Source organism: Grampus griseus (genome assembly GCF_964374135.1).
Source record: "Grampus griseus genome assembly, chromosome: 9".
Taxonomy (NCBI): domain Eukaryota; kingdom Metazoa; phylum Chordata; class Mammalia; order Artiodactyla; family Delphinidae; genus Grampus; species Grampus griseus.
This window is the reverse complement of record NC_139003.1, coordinates 99578811-99605687: the sequence shown is the minus strand read 5'-3', so window position 1 is coordinate 99605687 and position 26877 is coordinate 99578811. Positions and strand designations below refer to the sequence as shown.

General features: G+C 40.2%; 1 protein-coding gene across 1 annotated transcript; it reads left to right on the top strand.

The window, feature by feature from the left end:
* Positions 1–4604: 4604 nt before the first annotated feature.
* Positions 4605–26697, top strand: VSTM2A (V-set and transmembrane domain containing 2A; the record flags this gene model as incomplete). The annotated part of the gene is made up of 5 exons (XM_082662334.1): positions 4605–4680; positions 6491–6657; positions 7720–7770; positions 10544–10880; positions 26609–26697. 5 exons carry the CDS (start codon positions 4605–4607, stop codon positions 26695–26697), a joined length of 720 nt encoding a protein of 239 aa, XP_082518460.1.
* Between the last annotated feature and the right edge of the window lie 180 nt (positions 26698–26877).

Here is a 26877-nt window from a genome sequence, read left to right as displayed (position 1 = left end):
TACTCTTATTCAACATAGTTTTGGAAATTTTAGCCACAGCAATCAGAGAAGAAAAGGAAATAAAAGGAATCCAAATCAGAAAAGTAAAAGTAAATCTGTCACTGTTTGCAGATGACATGATACTATAAATAGAGAATCCTACAGATGCTACCAGAAAACTACTAGAGCTAATCAATGAATTTGGTAAAGTAGCAGGATACAAAATTAATGCACAGAAATCTCTGGCATTCCTATACACTAATAATGAAAAATATGAAAGTGAAATCAAGAAAACACTTCCATTTACCATTGCAACAAAAAGAATAAAATATCTAGCAATAGACCTACCTAAGGAGACAAAAGACCTGTATGCAGAAAATTATAAGATACTGATGAAAGAAATTAAAGATGATACAAATAAATGGAGAGATATACCATGTTCTTGGATTGGAAGAATCAACATTGGGAAAATGACTCTACTACCCAAAGCAATCTACAGATTCAATGCAATCCCTATCAAACTACCAGTGGCATTTTTCACAGAACTAGAACAAAAAATTTCACAATTTGTATGGAAACACAAAAGACCTCGAATAGCCAAAGCAATCTTGAGAACGAAAAACAGAGCTGAAAAAATCAGGCTTGCTGACTTCAGACTATACTACAAAGCTACAATAATCAAGACAGTATGGTACTGGCACAAAAACAGAAAGATCAATGGAACAGGATAGAAAGCCCAGAGATAAACCCACGCACATATGGTCACCTTATCTTTGATAAAGGAGGCAGGAATTGTACAGTGGAGAAAAGACAGCCTCTTCAATAAGTGGTGCTGGGAAAACTGGACAGGTACATGTAAAAGTATGAGATTAGATCACTCCCTAACACCATACACAAAAATAAGCTCAAAATGGATTAAAGACCTAAATGTAAGGCCAGAAACTATCAAACTCTTAGAGGAAAACATAGGCAGAACACTCTATGACATAAATCACACCAAGATCCTTTTTGACCCACCTCCTAGAGAAATGGAAATAAAAACAAAAATAAACAAATGGGACCTAATGAAACTTCAAAGCTTTTGCACAGCAAAGGAAACCATAAAGAAGACCAAAAGAAAACCCTCAGAATGGGAGAAAATATTTGGAAATGAAGCAACCGACAAAGGATTAATCTCCAAAATTTACAAGTAGCTCATGCAGCTCAATAACAAAAAAACAAACAACCCAATCCAAAAATGGGCAGAAGACCTAAATAGACATTTCTCCAAAGAAGATATACAGACTGCCAACAAACACATGAAAGAATGCTCAACATCATTAATCATTAGAGAAATGCAAATCAAAACTACAATGAGATATCATCTCACACCAGTCAGAATGGCCATCATCAAAAAATCTAGAAACAATAAATGCTGGAGAAGGTGTGTAGAAAAGGGAACACTCTTGCACTGCTGGTGGGAGTGTGAATTGGTACAGCCACTATGGAGAACAGTATGGAGGTTCCTTAAGAAACTACAAATAGAACTACCATATGACCCATCAATCCCACTACTGGGCATATACCCTGAGAAAACCATAATTCAAAAAGAGTCATGTACCAAAATGTTCATTGCAGCTCTATTTACAATAGCCCAGAGATGGAAACAACCTAAGTGTCCATCATCGGATGAATGGATAAAGATGTGGCAATATACGCAATGGAATATTACTCAGCCATAAAAAGAAATGAAATTGAGCTATTTGTAATGAGGTGGATGGACCTAGAGTCTGTCATACAGAGTGAAGTAAGTCAGAAGGAGAAAGACAAATACCATATGCTAACACATATATATGGAATTTAAGAAAAAAAATGTCATGAAGAACCTAGGGTTAAGACAGGAATAAAGACACAGACCTACTAGAGAATGGACTTGAGGATATGGGGTGGGGGAAGGGGAAGCTGTGACAAAGCGAGAAAGTAGCATGGACATATATACACTACCAAATGTAAAATCGATAGCTAGTGGGAAGCAGCCCATAGCACAGGGAGATCAGCTCGGTGCTTTGTGACCACCTAGAGGGGTGGGATAGGGAGGGAGGGAGGGAGGGAGGAAGGGAGACGCAAGAGGGAAGAGATATGGAAACATATGTATAACTGATTCACTTTGTTATAAAGCAGAAACTAACACACCATTGTAAAGCAATTATACTCCAATAAAGATGTAAAAAAAATTTTTTTTGGTCTACATTGGCAGAACTGAAAATAAAATATGTATCGGCACTTTTCATAAGGAAAAGAGCATAAATCCTTTCCTAATTTTATCTTCCTTCTTTCTTAATTTCTTACTTTTTCCTTTGCTCCTTTCCATCATTCCTTTTCTTCCTTTCATTGCTTAAATGCTTATAATTTTCTATTTAAAGTAGCCTGATGGTTTATCTGTCCTATAAAAATTTTCTCACACTTTACTTTTCACCTTTTTCGACTTATTTTTATTGTACTTCTGCAGTTACAGTGACCAAGTTCCCCTTAAAAGGAGCTGAAGTGCTTTGCTAAATTAATTCAGAACTTCCCTTGCTTAAAATGGATGCCCTTTTCTTTATATTGGACACTGTTCTAAAAGCAGATAACCTTCAAGTCAGGTCATATTCATGACATATTAATCTCATGTTTATGTCAAATGTTCAAAGAAAGCTAAAACCTTGTGGTAAACACTGAACACATCTTGTTAGGCATACAATTGAAAGCTGGAGGTGACTAGCCTCTGAGGATCTAATACCTGCAAAGTTTTGTTTACTTTTCAGATAATGTTTAATATGGGGTAGGTGGATTAACTTGGATTTTTTTTTCCTATATTGTGAACACATTCCCCATGAGAGAGTGTTTAGGTATAAAAAGATTTATTTTCTTGAAATGACATCCTTCAGAATCCTTTGCTCAATAGAAGAATGTGGAGTCTTGCTGGCCTAAACATGAACAGATACAAAATGTCCTTCACGACTTTCTCCACATCTTATATGCTGCCACACACCACAGTGAAAAATAAATATATCTTCAGAAAATAATATTGTTATGAAGCTACTGTGCCTTAATTTTCTGATCATTTAAGTTACTGCTGTATTCTGCAGAAGGATAAGCGGTTTAATAATCCGACAGTAATTTTTTTTTTCTGGTCAGTGAAGGAATTAGCCAACTACAAATTTTATAGCAACAAGATGAAAATGCATATACTGCCCTGGTTTCCTGACAGCATTTTTAACACTGAGTTATATTTCTAAATAATACCGAAGATCTGTGGCAGAGTTGCATAGAAGTAAGCGTGGGAATGAAATATCTGGTACTGTGCTTAGATGGCAAATGATTTTAATTTTGTTAAAAAGATTTAAATGCACTAACGTTTAGACTTCATATGCACAAATAGAGTCTTTAAGGCGACAGATACTGTTTTTAGATTCTTAATAAGAAATAGAATATACATCTCAGGTCTTCTCCAGGGAAGATAGCTAGATGTGTTCCAAATCCTAAACCTTACTGGGCTTTTTCATCCTAAAACAATATTCCTTATTAATACAATCTTAGGGAACATTAAATCATTACTGTGTCAGGCAAAAAAAAAAAAAAAAAAGAGCAAATAAAACAAAAATATACCTTGCAATAAAGACCTTAATGGTGTTTGAAACCCCTCCTCCACTCCACAATACAAAATACACGTGAGATGGAGGCTGGGATTGCGGAGCGGTATACGAATTAGCCAAAAGAATTTTAAAATAAAAATAAAAGTAAACGTGCTCTGGGTTTTCTTTCTGGAAAATTCTCTCAAGACGTGACTTTTTGTACTTTACGTCTCTTCCATTCACCAGCGAGAGTGGTACGGTCCCTGCATGAGCTGCTTCTCTTCCACTAGAGGCTGCTCAGCAATAAATTCGTGTGAAATAATAGCCTGCGCTCATTCTAGTTAGCAGTTAATAACTGGTTAACAGACATTTCCCTCCAATGGCTGTTTTCATCGCCCCAGAGCAGTGTCTTTCGCCCCGTCCCATCCCTCCCGTCTTCAGCCAAGCCCCAACCTCCCCCTCCACCGCGGTCCGCCCTCCGAGCCTCCGCCGTGGCGAGAGAGGTTCAGCCGACGAGGAAGAAGCACTTTACGAAGGAACTATGCCGCCGCTCTCCGGAAGGTGAGCATAGACGGAGCGCGGTCCGGCGCGCACGGAGTTAAAGGCGCCGCGGCGCTGAGAGGGGAGCCGGCGCGAGCCCGCGAGGTCCCCGCCCCTCGCCAGTCCCCGCGCCACGCGCCCCACGCCGCGGGCTGACGCCGGACCCGCCGCAGGAAGCGGAAGGCGGGCGGTCGAGTGGCCAGGCACTGCCCCGCGCCGCGATCCGGGTGTGCACGCGCAGCCCGCCGGAGCCCAGCCCGCCGGAGCCCAGCCCGGTGCCCAGCCCGCCACTGCGCCGCCGGCTCCCCGGTCCGCGTCCACAGAGCCATTCCGCGCCGGCAAGCAGCAGGATGTTAGCGGCGCCGCGCCCCGGGCGCTGAGACCGAGCCCGCGAGACAGTGGCATTCCTTTCTTTTAGGGCTTTTTGGCTGTTGGCTACACTGATGTGACGACCCCCACCCCCCATTTTTTTTTTTTTTTTTTTTTGGAACGATGGGGATCTTTCTGGCGTATGTTGGATTTGTTTTCTTTTCCGTTTTATATGTACAGCAAGGGCTTTCTTCTCAAGGTAAGTCTGTGCTCACTGGCAAATATACATTTGCTTGCACTGTGAGTGTGTGTTTGTGTGCCTTCTCTGTGTTCAAAGAATGGCCAGGCAGATGTGGTGAGGTTCTTAGCAAGTAACAGAGGAATAGTGTTCTGTTTGGCATTTTTCTTTAAAGTTTATTAAATAGTAGCCCTGCTAGATTTGAGAGCAGATCTAGTTGGTGCCCGACAACGAGATGGGTTCCTTGGTGAGCACAAACACAGGGTTATAAGTATGTGTGTGTGTGTGTGTGTCCCTTCTATCTGTGTGCATGCACAGGGTGACCACTCGTGCATACATAATCATCGCAAACAGAGCTGGGGATTGGGGACTCTCCATGGCCAGCTCTCCTCCTCGATGTAGGCAGTATGAGCTTATAGTTTCCTTTTTCTGGGTCCGTGTGACTTCGTTTGCCTGTGTGTTTATCAAAGGACAGACTCCTCTGAGGACCCATAAAAAGGTACAACTTGCATTACAAGCAGCAGCAGCAGCAGTAGCCTGCTAAATCCAGTTGTTAGGACTTCGCAGGCTGCAGTGATCATTTCAGCACCATGAACAGATCACACCTCTGCTGTCAGAGGACTGCATCGCTTCTGCAAACAGAAATGCCACACTCTCCCTTCCAGCTTGAACGGAAGAATCCTTTTCAGATCAGAATGTCCTCTTAACATCTCCCATTTCCTCTAAGTATAAATACAGTTCAATTTCAATAGAGATCATGTTGGGATTTTATAAAAAAAAAAATTTGGAAAGGGACACTGATGGTGCCTCGCATTGAAAAGTGGGGGCAAAGTGCATCCACCCTGAATCGGCCCTGCAGCCCCCTCAGCCCTCCTCCCCATGAGTTCGCATTGTAGCTGTGCACTTCCTTCAGCCACAAATCTCTCCAAGACTTTTAGGGAATCATCAGCTCTTTGCAAAATATTTCTTAGACAAGATAAGAACAACCATCCAAAGCATTCCATGTTGGAGAAGTGCCTTTGGGAGAGAGGAAACATATTTTTGTGAGTTTCACCATGACTCCATGAACCTTGCAAACTAGCAGTGTCAAGATTGGTAATGAAAAGGCTGGGAAAAAATGTCTCTAGTGACTTCAGAACAATCTTTAATCTGAACCAAGCCCAGGTGTGTGATTCTTACATCCCACGATGTATGACAGTTTACGATACAGTTGCTTGATGAAGGTTAATTTGGAAAGAAATATCCACAGCTTAGAAAGTGTGCAACTTGTTTCACTGCTGTAGGCTTTGAATCACAATTGCTAATAAGTGTCATGATATATCAGGAATGTATCTTTTGACAGATAATCACGATCCCTTCTCTATTAACATGAAACGTCCAGTTAGTCATAGATTGTTTAGAAACTTGGAGGCAGGAGGCTCTCCTCTTGTATCAGCTTGACAGATTTGTCAAATATACTTAAATATAAATATAAGTAAAATATACTTCACTGAAACCCTCAGTAAGTTTTGGGGAATACTGCAGTTTGACAAAGGGTATTTGTATCTAACTGTGGGCATCTTGGCTAACAGAGGGGAGTTATTGGCAAGCTTGTTAACCTTTCCATTATCTGGACTTGATCAAAAACAAAATGACTTAGGCACCATACCAAAAGTAAGACAAGAAAGAGGCAAAGGAAAGGGGGTTGGGGAGCCTCTGGGATGTCACAGAGGGCTTTTTGTTGCGGTTTTTATTTATTTATTTTTAAGTCGAAGGAAAATATAGTGAGCTCTCAAGAGACGCTGTCAAGAGTGGTGTGTATATTCCAAAAGGGTGCGTTTCTGTTTTGCAGCAAAATTTACCGAGTTTCCACGGAACGTGACGGCAACCGAGGGGCAGAATGTGGAGATGTCCTGCGCTTTCCAGAGCGGCTCCTCCTCGGTGTACCTGGAGATCCAGTGGTGGTTCCTGCGGGGGCCGGAGGACCTGGACCCCGGGGCTGAAGTGGCCGGGGCACAGGTAGCGGAGTCCCGTCGCCTTCGCGTCCGTCCCACCCACTGACTTAGACCTCTGAGTGTCCAGTCGGGGTCGGGCCCAAGATGATGCCTGGGCGCCCATGGGGAGCCCCCTGGCTCTCTCGGCAAGGAGGACGCCCAGGGATGCCAGGGAGTGAGCCGCGTGCCCTGGTGACACCACGTTAAAACCAAGGGAAGGCATGTTGTCCAGTCTTTCCCGGTTAAAGATTGGGAATAGCCTCCTCCTTTTCGTACGGGTCATTGTGAGCTGTCCGTGATGGCACTGCCGTGTTGATACATCTCCGGACACTCAATGTCCCCTTCGGGACGGTGGTGTGAGGACAGGAATTATGTCGATGTTTCCATCACCCCGGCCCTCCACCCCCGTCGGTTTCTCTCACCTCCGCCGTAATCAGAGGGGGGAGGGGGGAGAGAGAGAGAGGAGGGGAAGTGGAGGGGGAGAGAGGGAGGTGGGGGGAGATGGAGGACGGGGAGAGAGGGAGGAAAGGGTGACAGGGGAGAAGGGGATGGGGACTGACGGAGGGACCCGAGGCGACCCAAGTGGAGAGGGGGCGGGGAGGGGAGGAGAACTGAGCAGGAGCGGAGGGGCGGGGAAACGAGGGTCTGAACTGAGGGGCAGACAGTTCTGCAGAAGAGGCGGCGGCCGTGCGGGGGCGAGAGGAAGCCTGTAGAAGGGACCGCAGGCAGGGGACGCGGGCCGGGGACGACGCAGGGTGCCGTCCCACAGACTGGCGCGCCCCGGGGGCCTGACCCGAACGCAGACCCCCCCGAGTTCCCGGGTACCCCTTATTCCCCACCCTCCGGAATCCCAGCCTCCGCGGTCCCCCGCCCCGGAATCCCCACTCTCGGGAGTCCCTAATTCTCCCGCTCCCCGAGCCCCCGCCCCCCAGTCCCCACCCTCCGGAACCCCTAATCCCCGCTCCTGAGTCCCCGAGCCCGGCCCCGGGGCGGCCCAGGGCAGCGCGACCCCGCTAGGTTTGCATGGCCGAGGGCTCAGGTCGGGCCCGGTCTGAGCGTCGGTGTCCACCCCCCTTCCCCACCGCAGACGGAGCTGCTGCCATACCGGGACCCGGACGGCGACGGGACCAAGATCAGCGTGAGTGTCACCGCGACGGCTGCCCTCGGGCCCGGGGGCACCAGTTTGGGAATTTCAGGTTTTCAAAAGCCTATTAACTTACTGCCCCTGAAACAGGCAACTTGCATGCGCAGGGCGAGAGCCCGCTGTCTGTGTCGTGTCTTACCTCACTGGATACATACACACTGAAGCAGAGTTCATACAATAAAATTATTTATCTTAATGACGTAGATATTTGAACAGTTACTAGGCAATCATTTTGCCACCCAAAGAAGTGTGTGAGACTTTATTCTTGCTCTTATTAACAGTTACATAACTGTTAAAGGGCTGCAATGCTAATAATATCCGTTCAAAATTATACCAGTAATTATTCTTCAATAGCAAGTAAAACACTAACGGTACGAAAATCTTCCCAGGCTGAAAAAAATTAGAGCATCCAACAGAGTGTTGAAGTTGTAATGAAAACAGCTCAACTTCAACGTCATTCATAATGCGTGCAACGTATTTCTAATGCCAATGTTCAAAATCATATAAATGTAAATATAAAACCAAAAGCCAATATAAAAACATTATTGGAGGAGGTTAACCTGTTGATAATACAGAGATGTATTTCTACTCTGCTGGTTATTACTTTTCATACTTGCGAGTGAAATTAGAAAGAAAATCTTTTTTTTACTACACCTCAGATGAAGCCATCTAGAATCATTTTATACTGTACCACTGCTCAGCTTGTTGATAATTAGTAAACAAGTTACCATTACTAGAAATAATATATGTATAAAGAATCTAAAAATCCAATGGCCCACATTTTAAAAAGAAATTTATTCTGAGGCTATTATAACTAAAAGTGTAAAAATGTATTATACCAATAAAATCAGATTCTCTAATCTAAATGTATAATCTCAACATGGAAGAAAATATCAAACAAAAATAAGATACAAACCAGAAACTCCAGTTTCTATTCATAAACTCATGGACTTTTTAGAATCTTTCAATTCAATTATTCTTATATCACAGAAACTCTTGTTTTCTGACAGTGCTAGAAAAGCTTTATTGGTAAGATCCATTATTAACGATTTTTTTAAAAATATTTCATTTTTCACATACACATACAGTTAGATAGATTGTTTATTTCCTATTCGTCTTTCATCCTTCACCCATACCCCAACCCTCCAAAGACCAGTGGTGAAGCAGCCTCACACATCTTGACCTAGGGAAGCATGCAATCAGATGCACAGCCATGCACACAACTGCTAACTGCTATGGCCAGAGTTCATATAATCTAGTAAACTGGAAAGAGTTCTAGACACAAACTGAGATAGAAAGTGGTGTGTTCCCAGTTTACCCGGTGTGTGACCTTGAACATATGTCCTAAACCAGCAGTTAATTTGAATTCTCAGGAGAGCTTTCACAAAATACTGATATGACCTTTGTCCCCCAGAGATGCACACAGTGTTTCTGCATTAATCCAAATGAGAGCATTTTCTAAACCTCCTCAGATGATTCTAGTGGGCAGTCAGTGTTGAAAATCACTGACCCAAACCCCCTAAGCCTCAGTTTACTATACTGTAAAGTGGGATAATAATAATATAAGCACTCTGACTACCCCAACCTTAATCGGAGACCCAGCTGAAAATATATTTGAAACTATCGATTCCCTTTATTTTTACAGTATTAGTAATATTCATATGTAATTTTTCATACACATAAATGCATACTTATGGTTCAGATGTTGGAAACTATTTGTATATACAACTCTGTATGTAAAAACCAGATGAACACTTCCCAAATTTTCTTAATTACTTATGGCTATTTGAGAGTGTAAGGGCCAGTAGAGAAATAACTTTATGCCTTCCTCGCTTCTTATCTTTTGAGATTATCCAAACCCTTAAATCTTGAATGTCTTATGAAGTCCATCATTCTGTCAATCATGGATTATATATGATGTTTATCAAATCTAGTTCTGATAAAGATGCTTATAGATATATATATCTATTAAATATTATAGAATTTTATATATTATACATAACCTTCTATATAATCTTGCTGTTAATCTGGCCTATAAATTGTTGGTAGAAACGAGAGTCAGTTTCTATTTTGAAAATCAAAGCAGTGTTTAACTGATGGCATCTCAAGTTCCAGTAGCACACAGACCCTATGGTAGCAGGAGGTATGTACTCTGAGCCATAGGATTTCTGGTGACATTAATCTGCTCCCTAAATCATGCCACCCCATGACTATAGGTCAGACTGCACCAACAATTTGAGAAAAAAACATTACTGTCCAAGTCTATTTTGTCAGTCCCTTTAGTAATCATCCCAAAGTGGGGATAAAAGCACATTCTCACTTCAACTCAGTCGTGACCAACAACGTGTCTTTTTGATCTCTCAAGAGCAGTCGTCAGCAGGGAAGAAGTGAGAGAGGCTGTGTAAACTATACACTCAGCCTCATGAGGTCCTGCTTCATTCAGCTGAGCTCACCAGGCAGAGGCCAGTCCCATGATGGGAACATGGCAGGGCTGGTCCCACAGCCTGGGAAATGGGAACCACATGGCTAATGGAATCTGGCCCAGCTGGATTGAACTAATGTCTCCATGATCTTGTGAAGCCAGGTGTTAGTGAAATAGGATAAATAAGGTCTTCCAATTTGACTGCTGAGAAAATAAAAAGCTTTCAGCCTATGGCTGTGAGACCAATGAGACCCTTTAATTTTCCCGCGTTAGCAAGCTCGGGACGAGGTGCTGGAACCCAGTCTCTTGATGTAGCACTTTATTTCTTTACTTGCAATTTTTCAGACAGTGAAAGTCCAAGGCAATGACATCTCTCACAAGCTTCAGATTTCCAAAGTGAGGAAAAAGGATGAAGGCTTATATGAATGCAGGGTGACCGACGCCAATTATGGAGAGCTTCAGGAACACAAAGCCCAGGCCTACCTAAAAGTCAACGCCAACAGCCATGCTCGGAGGATGCAGGCCTTCGAGGCCTCGCCCATGTGGCTGCAGGATGTGAAGCCCCGCAAGAACGTCTCGGCGGCCGCTCCCGGCAGCATGCACAGCTCTGCCAACCAGCGAGTGCTCTCCACTTCCAGCCCTCAAGCGGTAGCCAAAATCCCCAAACAAAGTCCACAATCAGGTATGGAAACCCATTTTACCCCTCACAAACCCTCCGCAGGAAGATGGTCAGAGTAGACAGATTTATGTATGACGGTTGTAAAATTGGAGACCTAGTTCACTTGAAATGAGGATGAGCTATGAGAGCCAGGGAGGCTGGCCTTCCCAGAGGATGTGAATTGCCCATTAGTCGCTGGCAGTGCTTCATGTCCAGGGGATCTGAGAGCTGGACTTCTTTTCCTTCTGTGTTTACACATTATAAGCACAATAAATCATGTAATGTTTGGTTGCATTATAAATGCATGTTTATTTTCTCTGCAGATTTATGTATCGATAATAGCCCAAATTAAGAGACTTTCACTTAATCAACATGTAAATGAAAGAGACACACCACATTTTCAGGGACCCGTAGCCTTAAGCAGGACCACTCTCCAAGGGCTTCTGATTTTGAAGGAGAAACTTCAGCTGCCTGTGATGAAAGTGATGATGATAATGGGAGGAAATGAGGGGGGTGGGGCGAAAGGCAGAAAGTGGTGCAGAGATAAGGCAGCTCCTGTCAGTGTAGCTCTGATGCCAATTTAGAAGCTTAGTCAAGCTTAGTCACACGCTTCCTAAGTCAGCTGTGCAAGTTAAAGCTGCTCTGAATAGCATTAATTTATGCGCTCATTCAGCCCGTGGAAACTCATTGAAGTTTTAACCTTGGGATAGGCAGTACTTAACACCACCCCAGACTGTTCTGTATTTTGATAACACACTTGACGTAATATTATAGGATGAAGGGAGCATAAAATCTATCATTTCTCATTTTTAAGCTTTTCCCTTTATAGTTTATCATTGAAGAATTATTGACACTACTGTTGGTAATAGAAAATTCTATTGCTACCATTCAAATTTTTTTTAGCCATTACATTTAAAAAATCTCATCATTTTATCAGGGTGATATTTATATATATATAAATATATATTTAAATCTTTATATATTTACATTTATATGGAGAAATATGTATATGTATATATATCTTTAAATCCTTATTTGTAAACAACACTTTTAAAATAATGTGTGCCGCTCTAGGTTCCTCCTTAGGCTTCATGTGCTAATGGAGATGATTTGTCCTGAGCTTAACTCAGGGTCTCTGTGAGTTTGTCCTGCCTTTAAATGTAGGTGAGCAGCTATCCCAGCATGCCTTGGTCATGGCAACTTTTGTCAGTCTGATGAATAGACAGCTTAGCCTCTCTGAAGCCAAATTTGTGTGACTTTGCCTTATTTTCCTCTTTATCATCTCTTTTATATCCCAAAGTAAAGAAAAAAACCATAGCTAGAATGTGTGTATATATATTCACACACACACATATATATACCCACCTATATATATATATATATATACACACACACACATACACACACACACACACACACACCCCTAATGGTTATAATTGTTGTAGCCATTATTTGGTAAAGATTTTATATCTTTGGAGACATTGCCCTCCTCCCTTTCATACCATCAAAAGAAGAAGCTAGACACTATATGCAAAATTACAGAGTACCCGCAGCCGACAGTTTACAACCTAACTGGTGAGGACTCCAAATCATGGAATTGAAATTATTAGCCTACAAAGAATATTCCAAGCCAGAAATCATAAATCCATTCTGTGGAATTAAACAGACAGATTACCTATCCCAAGTGAAGGATTCTAAGCATAGAATGAAATGTTCTATTTCTAAACTCTTTACGTTTTGGATTGAATAACATACTCTAAGAAGATCCATTTTACTTTAGTCTCTTTCTTAGTATTGTGATTGGTGCTAAGTGGTAAACTCTACACATCTTCTAACAATTTTCAAATAAAAATCACTGCTCATTTTCCACCCCATTACCAGCCTCACTCATTGCTTGTCCTAGAGGAAGAGTGAAAGGAGACAGGGGATGCTGACTCATGGAAGCCCATATCCATTCAAAGTAATTTCCACTAAAAATTATCTGCTCTAGCAAAGATTAATCGGAAATACATCAACGTTTTTCATTTCTATATTTTCCTACCAGTGAATACTGGAAAATATTTTAGGTACATTTAACATTTTCTAACTTCTAGTGCAGAAGCTCGGGTGGCTCAGCCACACCCATTTTATTCATGTGTAAGTTTCTGTGCTTGCACAATTATTGCATAAAATACCATATTTGGGATGGATATTTATGTAATATTATATTTCCTGTAACACCCACGTCCTGATTTATAATTTCACTTTATAATTCTTCAGGTTATATTCAAATAAAGCTGATTTCAATACCCACACTTCATTTATTCACTCATTTATTCACTCTCCATCCTTTCAAGAGCTTATATGCCAGGCACAATGACACAGAAATGGAAGACATACTTCCATTCTTCAAAGGGTTTATTTTTTTTTATATTTTCATTTGTGAGAAACAAAGTATTTGTAGATTCCATTAACCATGCATCTTTCTTTTCTTATTCTGTTAAAGGCAAGACATGATGAAGACACAAAAATTAAAATCTTGCCTTTACAGGCTAAAAGCTATACTAGCCTTTTGTTATTCTCACTTCATACAGGGAGGCATGCGTCATCTGTGGTATATATGACACTGTAATACAACCTGTTACCAAAGGCTGGTCTGTCAGCCTTTTAGTTTCACCATAGTTTTTGACTTAGTTGACTGAACTATTTAGATTGAATACTCAACTCTTAATTCATACTTTTTTCTGTCAGAGAAGTTCTGTGTCTCTATGAAGGAAAAGTATTAGCTGAAAATAACGCTGTATGTATACACATATATAATGTTCAAATTGTCATAGAATTACCTAGTTTTCCTAAAGCAGAAATTTACATGAAAAAAAGATGGAAAACTAATCTATTACCATCTACATATCACAAGATAAAGAAAAGGTTTAACTATCGTTCAATATAGCTACTTTTCCCAGATATTTTTCCAAAAGCTAGTGAGCATGTGACTATCCCATTGGGCTGTATCTTTATGATATCTCTCTTTAAGTTCTTTTAATTCTACCTCCAGTTAATAATCCACAATTAGAACCAAAACAATGAAGAAAAATGATAAAGCAAATAGGTAGAGCTTGGCTTTTGCCATCCCTTAGTTGTTTCTTTTCTCCAGCTCTTGGTCTGTACCCATAGCTGACATTGAAGAGTATCCTGTAGGTGCTCTGAGGGTAACAGTTCCTGATTCTAGCATGAAGTGGTTTAGTTCCACCTGCACGGAGAACAGATCCCCAAATACCTCAAGAAACTACACCGTTCTCTACGTGTTTCTTCTTGTCTCATGGAGAACATCTACTCCTTACAGAAGCCAAACATCCCCTCCATTCACCACCACCCCACTTCCCTCCCTTTGTTCCCCCCATCTACGTTCCCTTCTGTGGGTCCTCTCCCCCAACCCTGGCCAACAGGCCAACAAAACTGTGACTACAGCCCAGCCCCGCCCCCCGAAGGTCACAGCTCCGCCCTCCCTCCGCACCCCTGGACCTCCCGTCTCCCCTTCCCGTGTCCCGAGTCCTGGCGGGCAGGGGGGAAGCTCTCCCGTCGCTGGTCTCCTAAACTCCCCTCTGGCCCCTGCTTGTTGGCTGTTAGTGTTCCCCTCTCTTTGTGGGCTTCTCCTCCTAAATTCCTCTCTTAAATGTAGTTCTTTTCCCGTTCTCAACGCCCTAATCTCATCCGTTTCTGTGGTTTCGACCGCTAATGTTTCCTTAGAAAACTTAGCAGTTGATATTCCGATTCTGATTTCCCTCTGGAGAGCCGGACGAGAGCACCCCGCTGTCCCCGTCATGCTCCCCATGTCTGTCCCACGAGCACCGTGCAGAGCAGAGCCCCTGCATGTTGTTGACACCAGCCGTTGACGTGTGGTGCCTCTTGTCCTCCGCCCCCCCCCCAGGCTGGGCTGGCCTGTGACCACTGTGACAGTGAGATGGGAAGGAGTAATGCCACCCCAACCAATTCCAGACGTACCCTGCAAGGGGACAGCCAGCCTCTGCTGTGGCCGCTTAGAGCCAGCCACCGAGTAGGAAGTGCAGCTGCCTTGAGACACGTTGCTGACTGAAGCCAGCCTTTGACTTCAGCCCCAGCTGACTGCCCCCCCAGACTCCTGAGAGAGAATAATAAATTGTTGATTTAAGGCACTAGGTTTTAGGGTGGCTTGTTTCACGGCAATATTCAGGTCAGTCCCCTAAACTCAAATATTCAAAATCAAATTTATCATCTTAGCTGTCAAAAAAGAAATGTTCTTCCTCCTATTGTCTTAGAATTGCCTGTTTCCTCATTCAGGTCCCCACAGCAGTTTGTTTACACTTACTCTGAAGCCCTCTGCTGTGTCTTATATTATAGTAATTTTTCCCTGGGGTTTTTCTCCTTTTTATGCTGGAAGTCCCACTTTCTGGGAGGCCTGACCCTCAGGCAAAACAGGGTAGGTGATCACCCTAAAGATAGCTTCTTGGCTACAAAGATCACCACTTCCTTTTGCATTCCTCTAAGTGCCTAGAACACGTGGTGCTCATGTGTGGCAAGAAAAGGAAAAGAGAGAGAGGGCCAGTATGTCTCTGCTTTTATCTTCTTTCTCTTATAATTATATTTGCATAAATAGATAATATTGCCACTATTGCAAAAACGATCAAGACTCCTAAACAGTGTTTCTCAACGTGCAGATGTCCTGTGCCAGACTTACCAGAGAGCTTGTTAAAAATTCGTATCCCAGGACAAATTTCTGAGTCTAGAAGCAGAAATATGCATTTTTATGTGCAGTAAATTATGAGAATCATTATCTCTAAAGAGTTCTTAGGGGTGAGAGAAAATTTCTTTTTATTATTTACTATGAGATGTGTGTGCATGTGTGTGATGCTACAAAGTACACTTTTAGAAACTGGTCTTTTGCTATTATTTTTTCCAGTAATGTGATGGACTTTTGTGAAACTTTTCTTTACTCCTGTGATCAACAGCTGGCACTCATAAGAAAACTGGCCATGGTTAAGGTGTAGTTATGTTTCCACGTGTAGTCGCTCAGCAGGAATACTGATTCTCTGAACTCAGAAATATGATGATTGTGTTTTCAACATGATGTGAACCTGAGCATTCAGAGGCAGCTGCTGCTACAGCTGCTGAAGCCAAGGGCTCCGGAAGCTCCTCTGTGGCTGACAAACATGGCAGCTTTCCAAAAGTGGCCGAAGTTAGCAAGAAAGGTCTTACAACAGATTTCAGAGCTACTGAGGGGAGAGAGATAAGGGGCTGAGTGTCATGCAGGAAATTATGTTCCTGATTTAAAATATGAGGAAATGGTGCACGGCATCCAGGTGCACGGCATCCAGGTAGAGAGAAGTGTCCGCTTGTATAATCCAGACCTCAATGTTGATTTTGGTTTAAATAATCCAACTTGGCTGTTTACACAGGCTAAATTAATTTGATCATTGTAATTCTATCAGTTAAATGGCTGCTATGTAAATCAAGCATCTATGAATAAGGTGAAAAATAGATTTGAGGCAATGCTTTGGATAATACAGGCTAAGGAATCTGCTAGAGCTATGTTTGAACCGGAATTACGCAGATTAGGAGTCTATACTTCCTAAATTCTCCTGCAAGCTGTATTTAACTTAACTCATTGAAATTCAGTAACTGGCTGGGTCTGTAAAAGTAAGGCTCCGCTGTGTGCCGGAGGGGTTTTTCAGTGCGTGGCCACCTTAGGGTTCCTTCAGGGTCATTTGTGATTACTAGGAGCTCTGTGATCGAGGAGCCATGAAGCAGAATTTGCCAATGTTTTAAGGTCTTGTCTTGAATGATTTCATGATCCTTGAGATTTCAGGAAGCTTCCAGAGGAGCAGTTTTCTGGGTAGATGACCAGCGGGTTGAGAAGTTGCTGGAAAGACCTCACTCTGTTGGTTAAAATAACAAGAGCCCTCCAAGAGAAAAGAAAGGCAAAGTCTCCTTCTCCCAGGGAACACTGCTGCCACCTATAGCCTGACACAGGTGCATTCATTTCAGCTGCAAAGGAGCAGAAATCCACTGGAAGATGCTCCTTAGACCTGCAGGGGCATCTCACCAGTAGAGGGGGTGGGCACAATTGTTAAGGAGAGAGACTGTTCACACCTCATGGCCATCACACAGAGCTGCGTGTACTTCCAAGTCCTTGTTTATTAAATGGAAACTGTAGTATGATTCTCACAGAGTTTTGAGGATTAAATGAAATTACATACATAGAGAGCATGACACCGATCAACTCCCAATAAGTGACAACTAGCTGCTCTATTAACAACTATTATTGCATGTGCTTACATACTATTATTATTAGCAGCAGCAATGAAATGATGAGAGTAAATGGTCTCCACCACCTGGCTCTACTGTGGCGAATATTTTCCTGGTTGGCTGTGTGTAGGTGACCGAGTTAAAGAAAGGAGACTGGGTCTTCATTCCTGACTTATGTTTTATTGTTCATAATTTCAGAGCTTCCTCTTTTCCTTCTATCACAATGATGTTAATTGATGATAAATTGTCCCCTACATAACATAACTACATATCATACTAGCCACCAGCTGTATTGCCTAAGGCTGTAACTAGATGGTTAACTTTATTGGTAAAAAATAATAAAATTCCAAAGGATTTTTAGGACTTTGAACTGTGTGACCTGAATAAAGAATGTGTCTTAGGAAGCTGAAGTTATACACACTGGCTGCTACCATAATTAAATGCAAGCTTTCCAAAAAGACCCTTGGAATTTCTTAAATCACAAAATAGTTATAGATAATGTAACTGAAAATATAAACATGTGAGAATATTATTAAAAGCTTTAAAAAGAGAGAAAAACAAAATGGATTTAGAACCTTATACTAAGAATGGCATAGTTTGTGGTGGTAGATAGATACAGATTTGACTCCTAGATTCACTCTCTACCAGCTCATTTGTTCAGTGAGCTGCACACAGAATCTCAGACTCTTTCTATGTAAAACTGAGGCAGTAATACATGTGCCCCAAGGGTCGTGTTAGCATTAAGTGACATGATGTATTTTAAATGTCTAGCAGAGTAAACCTGGCACGTGAGTGAGCTTGGCCCTTATTAGTTCTCTTCCCCTTTACCTACCAGATATTAACGTATATTAGCAAATAACCATGAGTTAAGAGGGCCATAAAGGAACAGAAATATGAATAGAGATGAAAGAAAATAAGAAGTGTGGAAGCTCTAAAATTGGTAAGATAAAATAATATCTGATGAATTAAAAATGTAATAACTAAGGGAGGATTTATTCAATTAATAAATAGAAACATATTATTACAATTTACGATACATATCCAAATGAACGTCAATTAATTAAAGAGCTGAGCAGAAAAGAAATATTCGACATAGGAAGATCAGCATGAAATTAGAGGTCTGAGACTTTGAAGATTTAAAGTTACAAAATATACAAGTGAAAATAATATTTTACTATAAATAATTTAAAACATTTGTTTGATTAAATCAAGTGTAACTAATAAGTGATATAACAGACAAGGAAATATTTGTGTCTAATATTCAGGAAAAGAAGGGAAAATGTCCATTTTACAGATGCAGTGGTTATATGATCCACTCCAAATGACTTAGAGATATCAGATGTGATCAAATAATATTGATAAAATCAAGGTAAAGATAAAATTAAATTAATTCTCCATATGACAGCAATAACCAAACAGAAAATATTTGTGGCATAATATATAATCCTCAACAGTAGCAACAAGAAAAAGGTATGAAATATCTTATTTTTTAAGGCAGTAGCAAATAAGTAGTATAAAGATGAAAATCATTAGAACACTTTGTTAAGAGTTTAGGTTTGAATAAATGAGTAAATATGGTGTTTTTGGATGAACAAGCTCACCATTATAAATATGTCAGGTTTTTCAAAAGTATTTGTAGACTTACTGCAGTCCCAGTCAAATCCCTAGTCATTTAAAAAAAAACTGACACGTATAATCTTGGCAAAGATTTTAAAAATCAACATGTGTCGAGCTTACAGTGACTCAGGCATTCTGCTGTATCATTACTTGCAAGGTGAATCGTACTTCCCTTCTGGAGGAAAATTGGCAGGAAAGATAAGTCACAGGGCTTGAGATTGTCCCTGAGATGACGCTCCCAGGAGGAAATTCCAAGGAGCTCAGGAGAGAGGCAGACCCAGACCCAAGAACAGGGATGCGTATCACAGAGGTCTGCCCACAGCCGGAAGTACTCAAAGGGCCAAGAGTAGTAGAGAAGTGTCGCAGTGAATGTGACGAAATCATACAATGAGTATTAAGCACCTTCTAGAATCATGTTTTCAAAAATGTTTAATGAAATTAGAAAACAACCAATATATAATGTGAAAAAATATAGGACACAAAAAATATAGGATACAAAACGTTAAAGTGAAAAAATAAGAATATATAATATAATGTGAAAAAATATAGGATACAAAACTTTAAAGTGAAAAAATAAGAATATATAATATAATGTGAAAAAATATAGGATACAAAACTTTAAAGTGAAAAAATAAAGAATACTAAATTTTAAATCAATCTCAGATATGTGTGTATAAAAATGACAAGAAATATATGAAAATGTCCATCAAAAGTCAAGATATCTTACAATTTTTAATTATTTGATTATTTTGTTTGTATTGATAACATCTGTACATTGATAATTCATTACTTTTGTTATAAGAAAAAAATAATATTATTTTAAATTTCCCAAATTTAAAAAGAGGCCAATGACAGACAGATCCTGAGAAAACAAACTAACAAACAAAATACATTCAACAAATAACCAAAGAAAGGCAAAGTAAAATAAAGGTGTTGTGTGATTGTGAAGCTCATGACAAAAATATACATACATGCAGGTACACATGTGCATATGAAAATTGAAAGCACTACTGTGAAAGTGATGTCCTCAGACATTGCTAGTAGCATTGAAATTAAGAACGTTATATCTTATTTCCTGGGAGCTGGGTGGAGAATCTGACCATCAAATTATTCTTTTTGTTTTTCTAAACTTAATGGGTGTGATCTTGATAAATATATTGATAAAATAAAGCAAGCACGTATAACTTTCATAAATAAAATGTCATGCAATCATTTTCCTCTCCACTGTGTGACTCACTGAGCCCCCAGTTTGGAGGGAGATCAAAGTGGTGAGCAGTGGTGCGGTCGTTGGGAGATGATGACTGCACCATCATTTATAAATCAATACACTGGGAGATTTATAAATGATTATTATGTTTTATTTCATATGACTGCTTTGAAAAAGTCTGAGAGAGCATTTCTTCATGAATTCAGAATCCTATCTGCATAGAAATATAGGTTACACTCTCAAGGCTTGAATTAAAGCAAATTGTAAAAGCTAAGAGCACCTCTTCTCGGCTTCCTTAGGACAGTGTCCTCACCTGTGATGGGATAAGTGCTCTGGATCACAGCCCCTCAGCAAAGCCATCCCACATTGGCACCACTTATCCTCATAGTTATTCTTGAGTTGATTGTGCTTCTTTAAGCTCTCAGACAAACTCGATACTTCAACAACAGTGTCAGCGCAACAAGGCTACACATGTGTGCAATCCCTAATGTGGATTTGTGATCATTCCAACAAGGTGTGGATGAATATCTACCTTCTCATTATGAATAAAGAGATTGATCATTAATAATGAAAACATACCCACAGAAGGCATATTTAAACTGTGAGTAAACAGTTTCAAGCACTTTAGCAGCATTTATTTATACACCAGTAAAATGGAGTGCCCTTAACGAATCATTCTTATTTATGCGTTAAAGCAGTGATTAAATATATGTAGCATTAAACTTAATTCTTGGAAAACAATTTATTTGTTTTTCCATGAATTTATATTGTTCTCCCATTTTGTCAAAACCACTCATATTTCCATATATTTCTAATAGGCAGAATTGAGAAAATTTAGAGTTTTCTGGAATGAAGACTCTCCAGCTGAGATTATGAAGCAAATCAGTTTATAGTGTCAGACAGAACTGGTTCTGAGTCTCAGCGGCCGCCATGTACTCACCGAGCAAACTTAGTGTGTTATATAATCCTTCTCGGTTTCACTTCCTTAATCAGCAAAACGATCATATAGCAGCCTCCCGGGACCATGGTCAGAGGTAAATATTAGCTGCTGCTTTCCTAATCATCACCCTGTCTGCACCAAGATCAGTTCCTACTTGAATAAGTCAAATTACAGTGAAAATGTGCTGTTTTGACAGATGCACTGTGGCCTTAGCAGGCAGGAGGCAGCGTCATTTTTTTGCCCATTCTTGAGTCGCTGTAGAAGGTAGGAGCCCTGAAAGCCTGCAGGGATTAGCTGTAAGCAAGAAAGTCTAGGACATTCTGTGGTGAATGGGGTATCACCCATGCACCTTGTCACCTAGACCCTGTGTATGTGGACAGCTGCACTTGGCTCCCTCAGCTACAGTAAGAGGCCTCAGAACTGAATAGATGTGTAAATTTGCTGACTAAAGGAAAGCAGGAAAGGAAATGTAAACAGCTGCTGCCGACATGCCTGGGCAAAGTAAAACAGGCGATTTATGTATTAGGTCAAAATGAAGCCTGTTTCTTCTAAAAAAAAATGGGTTCTGGAAGAAATCGGCCTTGGACCCATAAGAATCTAATAAAAAGATATTCTTTTCAAAAAATTATAGAATAAAATCATCCTATTATTTGACCTTTCCCCTTAAGTCATGATTTAGTATGTGCAAACCTGAATAAAAATGGCATTAAAAGCTAGCTCAAATTTTCTCACACAGCTCTTTTCATATCTTAAAGCTGGCATGTGTAATGAAAGAGAGGTAAGCCAAAGGCCTGTCCATCCCTAGAGCTGTAGCGGACACTCCATTCTTTATAAGCTTAGCCTCTTCACAGGCAAAACAATTATTTGAGTGTTGCTTCTTTTATTATTGGAAAATTTCCATTCTTAGGTTTGTTCATATGATAAGCATCACGAATATTCACTTCTACAAACTAAAGATGCTGGAGTCAGACCAGGGAGCCACAGAAGGAGAGAAATTGTGTTCTTTTTCTTTTCTTGCTCCTTTTGACCCTACCTGATACTCAAACAAGAAAAGAGAAAAACCTATGAGAATTGTACTTAAATCTGTAGACAGGTGCCCTGAATTACGACTCTTCCGTATATCGAAAACAAGAGTTGTGCTCACGGAGGAAATTAACCCATCACAAAATAATCCCAGCCAAGAGAAAGAGGATATTTGAAGAGCTGGCAAGATATAGATGGGATAAATTGTCTAGTTAGTTGTCTTAACGTTCTACTTACTTCTTTGAATTAAATACCCATATCCCGTATCTTTTCTGGTGGCCAAGAGCTCTGGTTGTCTTTCTCTCCTGTCGCTAATGGTTGCACTTTGAACATCAACTTAACCTTTCCTGGTCCCAGACTATAAAATTTGCATTAAAAGTTTAGAAAAGAGAAGTTCATAGAAAGAAGAGGGCATGCAAGAACAGTGGTGGAACCACCTCTCATTCAAATATTTAAATGAATTTGGAGGAACCTTCAAGATTTAAAAGACTACAATATGAAAAGTTCAAAATATTGTATCATCAGACATTTGGCACACTATATGGAGGAAAACAAACTTTACTTATTAATGTTTAGGAAAACAGAGAAGCTGATAGTGTTTTCATATTCAATATTTATCAGTTCAGACTTGGGGAAAAGAAGTTTTCTAATTTTTCTCTTAAGTGTGTTATAGCCAGTGCATTTTCACTGAAAAGATAAATGTACACTTAAATGATAGCTTCACATCTTGATCTAACAGGTGTGGAGACAGTGAAGCAAGGTTGCTTGCCTCAGGGAGTTTCAGAAAGAAGCACATCCAGACTCTGAGTCGATCTGACTGCATTGCTCTTTCTTCATTTCTGTACCTTTGCTTTACTACCTATTAACCGTGTAACCTAGGGTGAGTTATTCCATGCTACTGAGTTACATTTTCCTGACATGTATGTTTACTATACTGGGCTGATGAGAGGATGAACTAAGACAGTGTATGCATGTAACATGTATGCATATTCCCTGACATAGCAGGTACCCAGTCCACTGTAGCCATTTTGCCGATTGATGTGAAGGAGAAGAGGGTGCAGCTTTGTTCAGTATGCCCAGTGTCTTCCAGCCTCATGGCTGTAGATGCAGGAAAGACATGGCAATGTAGATAGAAGGTGCAAAAAGGAGCCAAGTTCTTCCATCAGGCATGACAGATGAGGGCCAGGCAGGCTTTCCCGGCTGGAAGGCTGTGCTGAGTTAAACAAGGCAGGTGGATGCAGTGACTCTGAGCAAATAGTGATAAACTTCTCCTCCTCTACCTGATCTCTGAGGATGCCAAGATCTCAACTCTGTGTGGTTGTGATTCGTTGTTATTTTGTTTTGTTTTTCTTTTAATAAATAGATGGAATTTTCTGTTATTCCCTGAAATAATAATTATACATACTGAAGATAAAATATTTGAGGCTTTTTTTTCCCTATTTCTCCTTGGCCAAACTCATTTGTCACAGACACTGTCTTGGGCCATGCCTGATGTCCACATCCCAGTGAGGGCGATGTGATGCGCTATCGCATGAAGTATAAAAAGGGCTGAAAAATGGAAGCTAAGTGTCTATACTCATTAAACTTCTAAGAAGACTTCTTAGACTTTTCCATTTGCAAAATGGAGCAAATCCTCCTCCCCATACCTTACAAAGGCATGAGAAATTACACCTGAGAGAGCACCGAGGAAACCTTTAAGCATAAAAACAAATGAAAGGCATCATTATTAAGTTGACGTCAAAGGATATCGTGAAATCACACTCTGAGTCAGAGAGAAATCTCTAGGTTGTATTAGGCTACTCTTCATCGAGGCATGTTATCTACACATTTTCTTCCCATAATTTAGATAATAGCATTTCCCTTTCTTCTTCACAGGGTATTTTGTGTTGGGGACAAAAGTTTAAAAACTCAAGGCATTGTTTTAAACTTTGAGAATAATAAAAAAATTGCTAAAATTTCATCCTTGCCTTTGATGAGCTTATAGTGTAATCAGTGAGGTAAGATACGAATATAATGAATTACAAGTCAGTGTGAGCCATGTTAAGGCCACAAGAGAGGGAAAACCAGAATACAGAGGAAGTTCAGAGGAGAGAGAGCTTACAGCTAGTTGGTGGGAACAGACACAACGGAACGCAGCTATCTGAGGGCAAGAGTTGCTTAAATGCATGATCGTCTTAGGGGATAACAGGTTATCCTGCTTGGCTTGGGCATAGAGCAAAAGGAAACCAAATAAGGCAAAACAGCTAACCAAACACAGTGTCTGGCATACTCATGAAAACATATATATAAAACAATAATATGCAAACAATTATTATGCTCATTTTATAAAACATCAAAGAAATAAATATCTTATTTGGGATTTCAGAAGTGAGTGGCTGCAGAGGAAACTGGAACTCAGGGCTTCTGATTGCAATCCTGAATCTCTTTGTTTCAAAACAGTAAAATGTTTCTATTTGTAAAAATGAGACTAGAGTATGATGCATGGCCAAAGTTTGCATTTTACAAAAAACATTTGCTTAATTTTCTCTAGAACAGACCATAACATGTTTGACAAATAGTAATATTATATTCAGAATGGTGTACATCTGAATGAAATTGACTATGATGATTATTTGTTAAAATTACACAGGATAAATTATAGCATTTTAGATTCTCAGATTTCACTGTCAAAGTCTTTGGGATTACAAAGATAAAGGAGCACATACCCCTTCATTCCAGACATAAATAAAACCTAGAAAGAAGAGCAAAACAATCAGTGATTTGATGACAAAACAGATTTGCTTTAGAATTTACTGTGCAGGAAAAATATATATATTTGGCTTGACAGAAATAAATTTCATTTAATGAAAAATATGCTAGGAAATGCAGGTGCCTAGAGTGGGTGAATGATTACAATCTGGAAAAAAAAGTGGTGTGTTGCAATGGTTTATTGCCTATCTGATGGCTATTCAAATTTTTAACTTTACTCTTTACAGTATATCATTGGGTTTGTTTCCAATTATACTGCTCATGTAACTTTTGTTTTAACTTGCACATACTGGACACAGTGTGATAGGAAATGTTGGGTTAGAATGACATAGCTGTTCCCTTCGAATCTCACGGGAATGATGGGCATCTCCTGTGAAGGGTTGATTAGTCGAGAAATGAGCTGCATAATTCACAGTTTCAGCAAGTTTGAGCCCATCTGCAATGTTCATGCTGAAAAGGAAACCATTATTTCACAAAATATTGTTTTTGAAGAGCAAATCATTTTCCTTGGTTTTATTGTTTTTAGCATTCTTAAAACCTTTATTCAACACCAGACATACTTCGTGTCAAGTGCGGTTAGCAATTTAAGGAGCCATGTAATCATTTTCTTTCTTTCTTTTTTTAATTGACTGAATCCCTGTCAAAGAGTCTCTCTTCAAAAGATAACAAGGGCATATATTTAATTTTGGAAAGCTCTGATGCTAGTGGTTCTACATAGATTTTATATGTTTTCCTTGCATGATCTTTGTACTTAGAGCCGCATGTGGACTGTACTTTACTTTTGCAGTTTGAACCTTGTCACCCAGCTTGAGTGAAGCAACACTCTCCAGAGACCCACCACTAACCTCTGGGTCCTCAGTCATTACGTTTCTGTGTTAAATACATGACTCACCTCCTGAACGAAGGCAAATCGATGATGACACTAAAGTAACCTAACTGAAAACAGGAATATGAGTCTGCTAAACAGCCCCTTTAGAAGCCCAAATATTTACTTTGCAGAGATTTTTTGAGAGCATGTGTTTTCACCACAATTTCTATCATTGCCAATGTGGACCTGAACATGATTTAGATGAAATATTCAAAAGATTGAATTTTCCTACCCTCACCCCTTCAAACCTTTTTAACCTTTCTTAAATTAAAAAAAAAAGAAAGAAAGAAAAGAAATGCTTTGAGGTCCATCACGTTTTTGTTTTCTCACTAATAAAGGTATTCAATACATCATCTGTAGCTTACTGGATAAAATATGTGAAGAAAAATACAAAAAGACTATTTCATTCTCTCCCTTATGTAGTCTCAGAGCGCTTTCAAAAATTTCCAATTCTTGATAGCACTAACTTTTCTTCAGATTTTAAGGATAAAAAGTTGAGAAAGATCTTCCTCTAAAAGCAGATACCCCAACACACCCACTCCAGAACCCGTTCTGCAGGCCCTTGAGAAGGCTGCTGCCCTCGGTTTGGGTTTTATCTCCTGTGGTTTTACGCTTGCAGTAGTAAAACAGGGGATTTGTTTTAGACACCCATATAGGAACAACCAAATGACTATAGGGAATCATCCTCAAAGAATTACTTGAGGGAAAAGTATCTGCATTTGTTCCTCTAAGTGTTCCCAACTGTGGGATGGCATGGCTTGAAAACAGACAAAGCAAACAAGACCACTTCCTGGGACTGAAATACTTTGTATGTGTTGTTATTTGCAGTGCATGCCAAGACATTCATGGGCACCAGAGCCAAGCTGGCGAGCTAATTAAATATATATATGTATGTGTTTAAAACAGCCTAATAAGGAGCATTGGAAATCTTCGAGATGAGCGAATATCTTATAACTTCTTCCGCAGGTGCGAGGATAGCTACAAGCCATGGACTTTCTGTCCTGCTTCTTGTCTGTGGCTTTGTGAAGGGTGCTTTGCTTTAGTCTAAAGTGCTGACTTTTTTCCAATATCACTTTCTCTTCTTAAAGCAAAGAGCAAATCGCCTGTAAAATCTACGGAGCGGACAGCAAAGTTGACCCTAAACTCCAAGCACCACTCTGCACCCACTGTACTCTAATTACCTACACAAGGAGCACCTGCTTTCGGAAACAAACGAAGAGGCTATCTCACTTTGTTCATCACATTTTCTTGGGCAAATCACTGATCTTTTATTTCAAGAGAATTAGTGTGAAGTGATAGAACATTTTCTAATAGCAAGATCTATTTTTTTTTCCTTTTCTTTCGGCTACTCAAAGCA